This window comes from Mastigoproctus giganteus, chromosome 7 (genome assembly GCF_048544385.1).
Source record: "Mastigoproctus giganteus isolate SK-2022 chromosome 7, ASM4854438v1, whole genome shotgun sequence".
Taxonomy (NCBI): Eukaryota; Metazoa; Arthropoda; class Arachnida; order Uropygi; family Thelyphonidae; genus Mastigoproctus; species Mastigoproctus giganteus.
The window spans coordinates 176,581,807-176,594,385 of NC_143581.1; the positions used below are offsets into that span (position 1 = coordinate 176,581,807).

At 36.7% G+C, this 12,579-nt stretch overlaps 1 protein-coding gene across 1 annotated transcript in view; it reads right to left on the minus strand.

The window, feature by feature from the left end:
* Nucleotides 1–1,352: 1,352 nt before the first annotated feature.
* The window catches only part of LOC150083355 (peroxisomal membrane protein 11B-like), a 51,896-nt gene continuing 40,669 nt past the window's right edge, over nucleotides 1,353–12,579 (minus strand). The window contains exon 3 of the mRNA XM_090377209.1: nucleotides 1,353–1,897. Within this exon, the coding sequence (XP_090233335.1) occupies nucleotides 1,353–1,897 (545 nt within the window). The remainder of the gene's footprint in view (nucleotides 1,898–12,579) is intronic.

Below are 12,579 nucleotides of genomic sequence, written 5' to 3' on the forward strand. Positions count from 1 at the left end.
TAATGTTAACAAACCATGCCCCAGAAATGGTTGATGAATCTTCCACCAGTAAAGGATGATGAAAAGACTTTGCCCAGACTATAATCATCAGTCTTTCATGTGTTTAATGTGAAAACAACACCACAAATCTACATAATTTTGTAACTGCAAAATTCATATAATAAATAATCAGAAGTTACTCACTTATTTTTTCTCATAGCACCATGCAAATTTCATCAGATGTATCACCAGGTGCCATGCCTTTCAAAAATAATGTAAATTCCCATCAATTGTCGGCACTATACAGCTGATGCAAAGCTGACTGAAACAGAAGGTGTCAGCCATATAGGTCTGATGCGGCACCTAAAAAACCTAATGGTGTCATACATATATGGCTGACGTGGCAGTCAGATTATACTTGATACAGCAGGTTGAATGATAGTATATATGTTCCTGTAAATTTCTAAAGCTGACACTCACGTATACTGTGGGCCATAGTCCCTAATTTAAATAAATTAGCTTTATCCCAAATACACATATAATTTCATTTCATTAAAAAAGGATAGTTGGATCAATTTACAACGAGAGTCCAAACCATGCTCTGCAAAACTTACATAACAAAATTCCACCGGATTATCTGGTTAACCTCTACTCCATGTTACCTGTATATATTACAATATTAAGTACAATCAACAAAATATTCTTAAAATCTGAAATAATGACATGTTTTAATTTAAACTTTATTTCTTTCATAACTTGTTGATAGAAAAATCTAAAACAAGAAAGATACATTTTCTTAATGAAACAGTAAAAATTTGTACATTTATTACAAACATTTGTTCATGCAATTTTTAAAAAAATTACTATACAATGAGAAAATAATAAGAGTGGGTATATTTAAAGGGGGCAGGGATTAATAGAATACATCATCACATTCTATCTTTGATTCAGTTCTAAGAAAACTATGTACTTTATCTTCTCAAATTCTGTTAACATGAAAATCTGTTCACAAAAAAAAAACAAAAAAAAAAAAAAAAAAACACAACCAACCAGTGAACCAAGTAGTCACTTAGAGTCCCTAAGATCATAGGAATCTTCAACTTATTCCTCATCAATAAAATGGAAAAGGCAAGGTGTTAAACACACAGCACAATCAGTTATGTTTAATCTAATCACTGAAATGCCTTTTTTCTCTTATAACTGTTATATGAAATTTAACTGAATTCTCTTTAACTTGGTATGATCAATATGTTATTTTTATAAAGACAATCTTTGAAATTTAAAAAAAAAAAAAAAACATTAAATTTTAATTTAATGCCTCACTTAAAAAAAAAAAAAAAAAGAAGCTTTATTTTATACTGTGAAAGTATATTTTAACCGGGCAACAACTTACAAGATGGATCTATTATAGGAATAATACCAGCTATTGATGATATTACTCCTAGTAAGCCTATAAAACCAGGAGACATTTTGACATAACCAAGTAAGGAAAGAGGAATCCACACATCACACCCATTTTTGAGTGTGTCAAGAGTAACATCTTTATGTTGCATCATCCAATGTATCAATGCATGCCATTTTGCTGGGAAAACCTGAAATGAATTTCCTTTTGTAGCAGAACATCCAATATGTGTATAACTTGTCACCTTAAAACGCAATAATGACAAAATTTCATAAACATCTCTCAGCAAATTCATTACTAGTGCATAAAGCCATAACCTGTAACTTATCTTTGACCATTTTAGTTTATCAATTTCCTTGAGTCCCACTCGACCAATCCATAATATATGATCAGTAAAAAGGTAGAGTGCAAAATTAATGCGTGACAAAGTGAGCGTTAATCTCAAAGTCAGATCTGGTAGGTTAATTGTATTCAGGGTGCTGTAGAATGTATCCAAACTACGCCCAAGACGGAACACTGAAATAATAATAAGAAAGAAATTATTAGATATCCAAGGTTTTGTTTCAAAACACAAAGAAATTAAATCACTAAAATCATTATTTCTGAATTCTGTGGTTATTTTAAATTGGAAAAGACACTACTATTAAAGTGGCCTAATGTGTATATTTTATTAAACTAGTTCTGAGCCAAAATAATAAAAGCAAAAGGTTTACATATGACATTTAAAATCATCACTGCTTCACCATAAGAACAAATATATAGTTTATGCAATTCTTTTTCACTTTTACTTGAATAAAAAAAGTTAAAGTGCCCAAAAATGTTGACTTAACACAAAATTCAAGAACATTATAAGAGAAGATATTTACAAATATATAAATGCTTGATTTTAATATATGAACAATCATCACTTAAAATTTTATTCACAGTATTAAAGTATTCTATGTGACTCATTATTAAGATCCAACCTGATAAACAGGCAAATCAGTTCATCTTGTGGAGTTTCTAATGAAAAATTATAAAAAAATAAATAAAAAAACAAAATGGTACCTAGTATGAATAAACTACTAAGTATGTTTCTGCCCATTATTTTTTACTGCTGAAAGCTCTATAGCCATTTTTGAAAATTCATAAAGCTATATCTCTGTTCAGAATCTGACACATGTTTATAGACTTTTTTCATTTTTTTCAAATCATGAATTGAACTCGCACACAAAATCCTACCAAACGTCATAGAGTGACCCTTGTAACCATAGTGAGATTATATATTGCCTTATACAGTGAGATTGTGGTATCCCTATCTCTACAAGCAAATGTTCAGTAAATCACTGATAGGACATGGTATACTTTCCTTGCTACATGTCCACACTGCTTGGAGAACTTCATGTCTCACCATTTCATAACACTCAAATCCCTTTCTTTCTTTGTTTCTTTCTCTGTTTATAATTCAACCTCACTAAGTCTATGTTATTTTGGGGTTGCTATCACAAAATGTCTAGGATCTTGCATTTTGCTGCATTTAAATATAGCTGCCACTTTTTTGACCATCCTTGAAGTCTCAGTCATTTTGAATCTCTGCTTGGCACCGATATCAACTACTCTATCGATCTTGACATTATCTGCAAATTTTGACTTCACACACTATCTCTTCAATGCTGTCATTTAAGAAAATTAAAAACTGTTGTTTTTAATTTTCATTATAGCATTCCATTATAGCAATCCTTAAAGCCTGAAATTAAGATAGATTGAAACAAACTGTGGACTCTACGACAACTTACCAAAGAAGAGAAATTTTGAAATAAACCCTATATACAGGCAACCTCCATATCACACGGTTTCACTTTTTTGCGAGGATTGCTGCAATTGATAAATTGCGGCACTCCTCGCACAACATGGTTAGAGAATTGCGGAAAACATCGCGTAACACAGTATTTTTGAGCATTTGTGCAGGGGAAACCCTGCTATTATGTTGGATGTAATTTTTCAACATTCTTTTTTGTGAATTTCCACTGTTGACATGCTAGTCATTATGCAAAAAAAAAAAAAAGAAAAAAAAAGGGAAATCCCCATGTTAGCTTTTGTGCTATTGAAGTTGTGGAAAAATCTAGATTTCAAAGTTTTATTACTATTGGATAACACGCCAAGCCAACCAAAAGTTGAAGTAATGTCTACCACCTAATGCAACTTCTTTAATTCAGCCATTATATCAGAAAATGATTACAATGGATTTTGGAAAAAATTTATTCCGAATCTATTGAAGTGATGGAGGCATGAAAACATTTTTCAGTTGTGGACTGTATCAGCTTTATCACTCAAAGAAGTAAAACCGTCAACATTAAATGCGTGTTGGAAAAATGTATGGCTAGAGTCAGTTCATTCAGGAAACATGGCTGAACTGGCAGAAAATGGAATCGGTGCAATAGAACTTGGTAAGCCTGTAGGAGTGGAAGGTTTTAATGATATGACTACTGATGCCCTCCAGTTGGTAGAATTGTCCCCCACACTGGGTGGAAAAGACCTGAGTTTGAATTCTGTCGATGACGGGAGGAATTTTTATGGATCTTTATCACAATGTGGCTGAGTTAATCAGTCTCAGGTGAGGATAGCATGGCTTTTTCTCCTGGAAACTCGGGTTTTTCGTTCAGCAAAACAGAAAATTGATCTTAGAACACAAGCAGTTTATATACAGAGCAACATGGCCTTAGTCGCTGGTGCTCCTTAAAAAAAAAAATGATATGGTTAACGAAGATGTAGAAAAAGTGGCTGGCAAACCAGATTTGGTGGAAATGGCATTGGAGGTAAGCCAAATCACTTCAAGAGGATGATAGCACACATGAAAATTCTGAACTTCCAAATTTTACACTAAAAAGCATATGGGAAGTTAGCAGAGCAATTAGAATCTTATCTTTTGAATGCAGATTCTTTGACTAATAGGAGGCCAAAGTTCAAAAGGGAGCTTCAAAAATGCTTAGTTCCATAAGAAATTTACAAAGATCTATCAAGCAAAAGCGAACAAACCCAATTACTGATTTTTTAAATAGAGCGGAAGATACATGAAATCTGGAATGGTGTATTTTGGTTAGCTTTTGGAATGTAACCCCCCTTTTCGTACTGGTTCTTAGTCCTGCACTACACTTTGTTTTGCACTACACAAGATTTTATAGGAACCTAACTACCATGTTATATGAGGGTTACCTGTATATACCCAGGACAGTTCCCTCTTCATTAAATAATTAAAGTAAAAAATATAAACAAGAAACCTGTAATCAAAATAAAATCTGGATCTCTCTGGCTGAAAATAATCCTTAAACTTGAACAAAGAGAAATTGCAGTTCTATGCCAACAACTGCTGAAAAAAGAATGAGTGGTGCAGGTCTTAAAAGTCACAGTTACTATTCCATTTAAAACAGAAAAAAATTCTCAAATCATAATCTTTGAAATATCGTTAATCCTCCAGTTGGAATGTTGTTGAATCCAGTTCATTCCTGTTTAAATTTATATATTAAAATATCTTTTAGAAATATATATTGGTGTGAATTTTAATATGGTTCCAGTCTGATTATGTTTTATTGGAAAAGTATAGCCATCTGTGTTGGTATGTAAAAGTGCACTGTATGCATTCCCATGTAATTTTCCACCAAAGAGTTTCAGCTTTAGCTTCAATTTATCTTACTTTTCAGTGACGTGAGCTGGAAGTGAGACAGCTGAGAAATAATTTTTTGGATAACACGCTACCATTACTAAAGATATTTGTTCTTTCTATTCAACACAGGTCAGAATAAAAAACAGAATTATGGAGTACACTATTTATTTTTTCCTTATTCTTAAAAATATTGAATGCTGCATAATGAAATAATATATCTTTTAGAAATATGATGTGATGTTATTTTGGCACACTCACTGCAAGGTTAAATATCAAAAATGGAGATCTAATTCTTTAATTTTGCATATATTTTGCAACTCCAACAGCTGCTGTTATCTGTGAAAGTAACCTAAACGTGTACAGAAACTTGTAAATATCTATGCCAGCTATGAACAGATGATATGTGCAAATCTGAAAATAGTACACACCTCTGCATTTAATTTTACAATTCTTTGATTCCTCAATAACAGCAACCTAAAGTTAGTCCTTTGGGCTTGGACTTATGTTCAGATTAAAAATGACACCGTTATCGAGAGATCAATGTATGTTGCTAAAATATTTTAAATAAATAGCACCATCAGAAGAAAAATCCATTATTTATTTTAAAACTGAGGCATCATTGTGACAGCAGTTCAAGATGACAGGAGGCCACCATTATTGAACATATGGCATTCTGTGAACAATGCAATGAATATAGGTGAATAGCAAAGAGCAGTATGGAAGAAAACTTTCCAATTAAACATGCAACAAAAGTTGTGTATCTTTAATAATACTGGGCTTACTGTTGAATTGCATTTGCCCTAACACAGCTCAACAGTAATGTTGCCCAGCATTGATCACAAGGAAGCAAGCTCATATAGCTTAACATCCCTCAAAAAAAACCCTCCCACATCACCCGCCCATCTCTTCTAATAATCTGGCCAATTCTTCCTTAAATTTATTCAAACTACCCACACTTCCATAACACCAAATGGAAGTTGATTCCAACAATGAACTACCCTCGAGCTGAAAACAAATTTCTGCAACCATCCTTCCTAATTTAAATTTGCATTCTATTTTGTGTGCTGTCAGAACTAGAGGAAGGATGCCAACAGCATTTAGCTTACTCGATCCATTTAGAGCCCTAAACACCTCAACCAGATCTCGCACAGATGCCTAGTCTCCAGATGCAATTTGCAAAACTGAAGACTATTGGTAAGAGTACCCTTTTGTTCCCCACTAATCTTGTTGCACTTCTCTGCACCCATTCCAAAAGATCCACATCATTCCTAAAACGAGGTTTCGAGATGTGGCCTTACCATTTCCTTATACAGTGGAAAACGATGGGTTTCCAAAAAGTAAGGTAACAAGTTTTTTTTTCTTAATAATGGTGAAAGGGAATAAGATGAAATGCAGTGGACAGATAGATTCGTTAATAATGTTCAAAAAGACCGCTAGTGCAGTGTTGTGGTACTGTCGCCTCACAGCAGATTCCAGCTGCAAAATGGTGGCTACCATGCAAGTGTGGCTCAAAACAGGTGTTCGTGAAGTTCATTGCTTTTTGCAAGCAACAGGGTCTTCATCAAGTAACATTCACCGTGAACTGGTTGCTGTGTATGGCGAAAAGGTGATGACAAAGAAGCAGGAGTGTTTTTGGTGCAATTGTAAAGCGAGCCGTGTTGACATAGAAAACTGACATCGGGCGGACAGGCCTTTATCGAGCAAGTACAGAAAACAACATTTCGCACATTAAGGGCATCGTTCTTGAAAACAGGCGAGTGAAACTGCATGAAATTGCACAAATAGTGAACGTGAGTAAGTCGATTGTTCATGATGTCCTTTACTTTCAAAAGGTGTGCTGCCGCTGGGTGCCCCGACGATTGTCAGAGGAGGATAAAGCAAAACGTACGGGGCTGAGTCATGGCCACAGTGTTCTGGGATCACCAAGGTGTTCTGTAGGTGGATTTCTTGCCAAAGGGAGGACCAATCAATGCACAGCTTTACTGTGCAGTGTTCAAAAAGCTGAAAGCCAACATTTGACGCAAACAACCAGGACTTCTGACAAGCGGCATGTTTTGTTGCATAACAACGCAACTCCAACCCCACTTGTGAGTGGTTGCGCTGTAATCATTGGGAAACACTGTCACACACTCCCCTACAGCACCTTCAGACTTCCATTTGTTTGGCCCTCTGAAAAAAACACCTTTCAGGAAAGCATTTCACCACAGATGAGCGAGTTCATCAGGCGGTGCGATGTTGGTTACTGCATGTAGGCATGGACTTCTTCAGTACTAGTATTGATAAACTGATCCATCGTTGGGACAAGTGCATCAATAAAACTGGAGACTTTGTGGAGAAGTAGTGCATGTTTACTTATTTCTTGGTGTGTAATCTCAACTTCGTATTATTAAACATCATTGAGAGAAAAAATGTGTCACTATACTTTCTGGAAACCCCCCATACCTATTTCTGTTGGCAAAATTGTTGTACTGTATATTACTTACAAAACCCAATGAGCAGTCCTAGCAGCCCATCTGCACTGCCCAGAGAACTTTGTCTGACTGCATAATTGCCCCCCTCAAGGTCTTTTTCACTTTCTACTACCTTCAGTTTTTTTTTTTTTTTTTTAGGAGCATTAGCAACTAAGGCCATATTGCTCCGGTGATATGCGGTGATCATTTCCTGACCTTTCTGCATCCTCCGTATTTTGGTGGTCACGGGCTCGAACCCCGGTCTATCAAGAAGCGTGTGCTACGCACTGCTGCTTCTGCCCACCTGGCTACGGAGGCGCCACTACTACCTTCAGTGTGATATTGCATAGTTGTTACATTAATCTCGGTTTACTGCTATCCACATGCAGTACCTTGCATTTCTCAATGTTAAAGTTCAATTGCCAATTCTCAGCCTGTTTGTATTAGGGGTTAAAGATGCAAAATGTTTATTATGTATGGAAGTTTTACTTCCACATACCACATGGCCTCTCATTAGATTTCGTAAATTATTCAGAGATTGGCATATGTTCACTAATCAGTCAGAGACACGAAATGGGTAATTTTACCTCTGAAACTGCAGCAGCTGAATACTAAGAACCTAAAGGAAACCTGAGGATTACTGCTGATATCTGGGATTATTGCATTTCTCGATGTTAAAGTTCAATTGCCACTCTCAGCCTGTTTGTATTAGGGGTTAAAGGGGCAAAATGTTTATTATGTATGCAAGTTTTACTTCGACATACCACATGGCCTCTCATCAGATTTCATAAATTATTCAGAGGTTGGCATATGTTCACTAATCAGTCGGAGACACAAAACAGGTAATTTTACCAATAAAGACTTGAGTTCTGAAACTGCAGCAGCTGGATACTAAGAACCTTAAAAAAACCTGATTGAAGTGTTTTAAGGCATTCTTACTGTTTCTAAGATGAAACAAAAAGGACAAATTTAAATTGGAAAATAATAGTTGCAGGATAGATGCGCAAAAATTTGCTCCAAGCCAGAGAGTAAATTATTGGATCTTTCATCTGATGCTGTGGAAAAAAAAAAAAAAAAAAACCAATCAGGAGATCTGGCAATGATAATGTGTGTTGTGAACAATATTCTGGGCATGCTACATTTGGGCTCATCAAACTTTAGGATGGTAAACTCCATAATAGGATGAATGCGCATACCTTCATTGCAGTTCAAATTAGGGCCGGCAATAGCAATATGGATTCCCTTGAGCCACAAGCAAAATTGGAAACTATGCGAGAAGTTAGTAATGTAGGATCAAGCAAAATTGGCAAGGCCAATAACCTCCTCGTGCTCATGGATATGACTTTCAGCCTTCTGCAGATTCACCAATGTAACAAATTACATAATCTGGGCACCTTAAGTGGTAAACAAAACAATTTTACATAAGAAGAGGGATAGGAGTTTTCATATTAGTAATATGTCACTGCAACTTCCCTGGAAGGAAGTTGCAGTTGCATATTACTAATATGAAAACTTGAGTTGTATATATCTAATATAGTAGCTCTGTAATATCCTAGCAAGTCACCCAGACAGTGGTAGATGAAGGCAACAGACAAGAAGTCCATTGCCTTTCAAATCTATCAAGATGCAAGGCTGAACCTTGATAGACTTGAGATTGTAGCACATATCCATCAAGGACCTACGTTTCATTAAATCTGTTCTTATCTCTAACAACTTCAGTATCCCTGTATTCCACAGAACTGGAATGGGACCATGCCCAACTAAACAAATATGAACATAGTAGGGGTATTAGAAACACAGTGCTACTCAGGCATAAGCAATGCAGAATTTGAATGTTGATAAGTACAATGTATATAGGAAGGCCATAGTGTTGAGGGCCAAGCAGCACCAAGAGGAAATTAGGAGGGAATAAAGCCCTCCCTTGAGAGGCACCCCTACTGCTCAAAGGAAGAGAGAAATAAAGTGCTAAGGTAAGAGAGCCTCAGGTTGTGAGGGGGTGAGAAGAGCAGAGAGCCTTGTAGTTGGCCTCTTGGTGTGGGGTCACTCCCACAGTAGCAGAAATTTTATGGATTTATTAGATGGCTGTTTTCTATATGTTAGAGAGGCAACAAGAGAAAGCAATACTCTTGATCTGATTATCAGCAGTGACTTTTCAACCATTAGGAATATCCAGATAAAGGAACGGCTAGGTGGCAATGATTGTAATATATTGATGTGGGATCTGCTTAAAGATATCACTACTGTTAAGGATAAAAGGAAGGGATTTTGCTTTCATAAAGGCAACTACAGTGATCTTAAACAATTTTTATATTCCTTTCAGTGGGACCAACCGAAAATTCTAAATGGAAAGCATGCGGGGATGTAAACATACAAGCTACTGAGTTTCTCATACCAATAAAGAGATACTGTTCAAAGTTTAGACTTAAATGGATGTCAAATGATTATAATTGGAGGGAAACACAAAAATACAGATAGTACAAACTAATCTATAATGAGATCATTAAGGGGCTTAGGCAAGCTAAGGAAGATTAAAAGAGGTGCTTGGCTAAGAATGCAAAGAAAAGTAGCAAAGAAATATTTGCTTATGTTGACACTAGAAGGAAAGGGAAAAGGGATGTAAAGGCTTTGTGACAAAAGGGCAAAGGCCAATCTAGGTTTCTTAATATAACTTATGTTTTTTTAGATTTGTTTATCAAAGTGGATTTGCTGAATGAAATAAAACAGTTCTAGATTTTTAGAGTTACCTAATGTCTATTTAAGGGTAGGTGCATTCTGATTATTACATAAACTCTGGAAGCATGGTAATTTGGAATTTCTGAAACCGAGGGCATACCAGAATGTGTTTTATTGAAAGTTGAAATTGGCATTGAACACAGAGAAAGGGATTTTCATTTAGCTAATAGATGATAATGCATAAGATGTGTGTAGCCAATTCACAGTCTAGCAAGCATTACTTCCTGTCTGCAATTTTTTTCTGATGCTGGTGCCTCACATAATAAATTATACAAAATAACATTTTATTTCGTGTAATTTATTGTTGGTTTGGTTTCTCCATGCCTGGGTCCATTCATCTTTACTTGCCCTTCTAATAATTGGTCTAAAGTCAGTGTAAGGGACTATTATCATTTTGTTTAGTAGGTATGATGATGACTTAGCTACATTATCTGTTTTGTCATTGCCTGCTACTCTGGAGGGAGCCTCTGTAGCCAGGTGGGAAGGAGCAGCAGTGCGTAGCACATGCTTCTTGATTAGACCGGGGTTCGAGCCTGTCACCACCAAATACTGAGGATGCGGAAAGGTCAGGGAATACCACCGCATATAATACGATCCTAAAAAAAAACCCCCCAACAACAACAGCTATTCTGCAGTGTCCTATTTTGGACCCTGGGATCCAAAAAAAAGTTATTTCAGACTGATTTTTTTTGACAGAGGTTGACCAGAATGCCAATTTCCTGTAGGAGGGGATGATAGGAAGGGTATTTACCTTGTATTACTAATTACAAGCAAATCAGTATATATTAACACAGAAAGTGATGATTGATGACATATTTCATTTAATGCAAGCTGAACTGGAAGGGACTTTAAGACTACTCGTGACGGGAATACAGCTGCTGCACCTATATGTAAGTGGGACTTGAAACCATATGGACAGATTATGAGTTTCCCAGTGTGTTCCAAAGTATGATTAGCACAGCTGTTGGATGTTAAGTGATGGAATGTTATTTTTTGACCAGTGAGCGAGGTATAGATCAATATCTAGCTCATGTCTATCCCACGAAGGTAAAGGCATATTTGTATTTTTGTCAATTTTGTTGAGATCAATTTTCCAGTTATGTACTATTTCTCAAAGGCATATCACAGCAGGCCTAGGTTAGTTGGGGTCTCTTCAGTAAGTGAAACTTTCAGTGCGAGTTGTGGCTGGTTTCATAGGTTTCAATCCTATTATGGATTTAAAAATGTGAGACTACGAGGTGAGGCAGTAAGTGCAGACGCTGAAAAGGCATCTGCATTTGCACAGACTTCGTTAAATCAGTTATCATATATGTTAAATCAGTCAGTTACCAGCCTCACCAGGTGGAGGAAGGAGCAGTGCCATCAATGGCCAAGTCTTACAATTCATTATGATGAATTGTAATTCATCATAATGTGATGAATACAAACTCTGTAAAGGCCAGATTTACGTAAGTTAGTGAGTGTTCGTGTGGGTTGTGTTGTTCATCTGGTCTCTTAGCCTAAGGACCTGTGTTTTCATGCAAAAACCTCTAGTTTACTGTCCAGCACTACTAGGAGGCAGGCTGGGCAGCACTGGCAGAGTGAACCCAATTAAAAAAAAGAGAAAAAGTGAAACTTAGGACTAGTGGGGGAGAGAGCAAGTGGGAGGGGATTAAAGTGGTACAGAGAAAGAGGGGCAGTAATGAAGGCACCCACCTGGTTGAAAGGGGAGACAGAAGGGCAGCCCAGGTCAGGATGCTCATCCTGCCCTTGTGGTGGGAGTTGATAGTTGACAGTGGGGGTGACCCACCAGGCAAAGGTAAGGATTCCACCCAGGGTGGGGGAAGTGAGAGAGCAACCACCCCAGGTGGTAGGAATGAAAGATCATAGGGAAAGGGTCCCTATGTTGGGGTTTCATTTTTGGACACACTATCCAGCATTGGCCAGGGATCAAACCTTACTGGCCAGTGTCAGCATCCCACACCATGCTGGCTAGGTAGCCACAGCATGGTGTCTACTTAGATGGGCATGAGGCCATAAATGGCCCACTTGCCTACCAGTCAATCTGGGTGGGGAGAGACATACAGTAAATGCCGGTTATAGTGATCACTGATTATTAGAGTCAAATTTTAAAGAACCAATTCAAATAAATAAAGTGAACTACACTTTCATCCTTTATTAGAATCATATCTTTGGTTATAAGAATCAATTTTGAATGCCTCTGTGATATTTTTCTAAAGCACATTTTTGGAGGTCACATTTCTAGAGGTTGATTGATGATTTTTTTGTGCATTAGTGTCTAAGGCCTAAGGCTAAGCGTCTATTTCGGTATTATGTGCCAGGAGATTTTCTAGAGGTTACAACCATAAAACAATAAAAACAATTTGCAGTTTTCG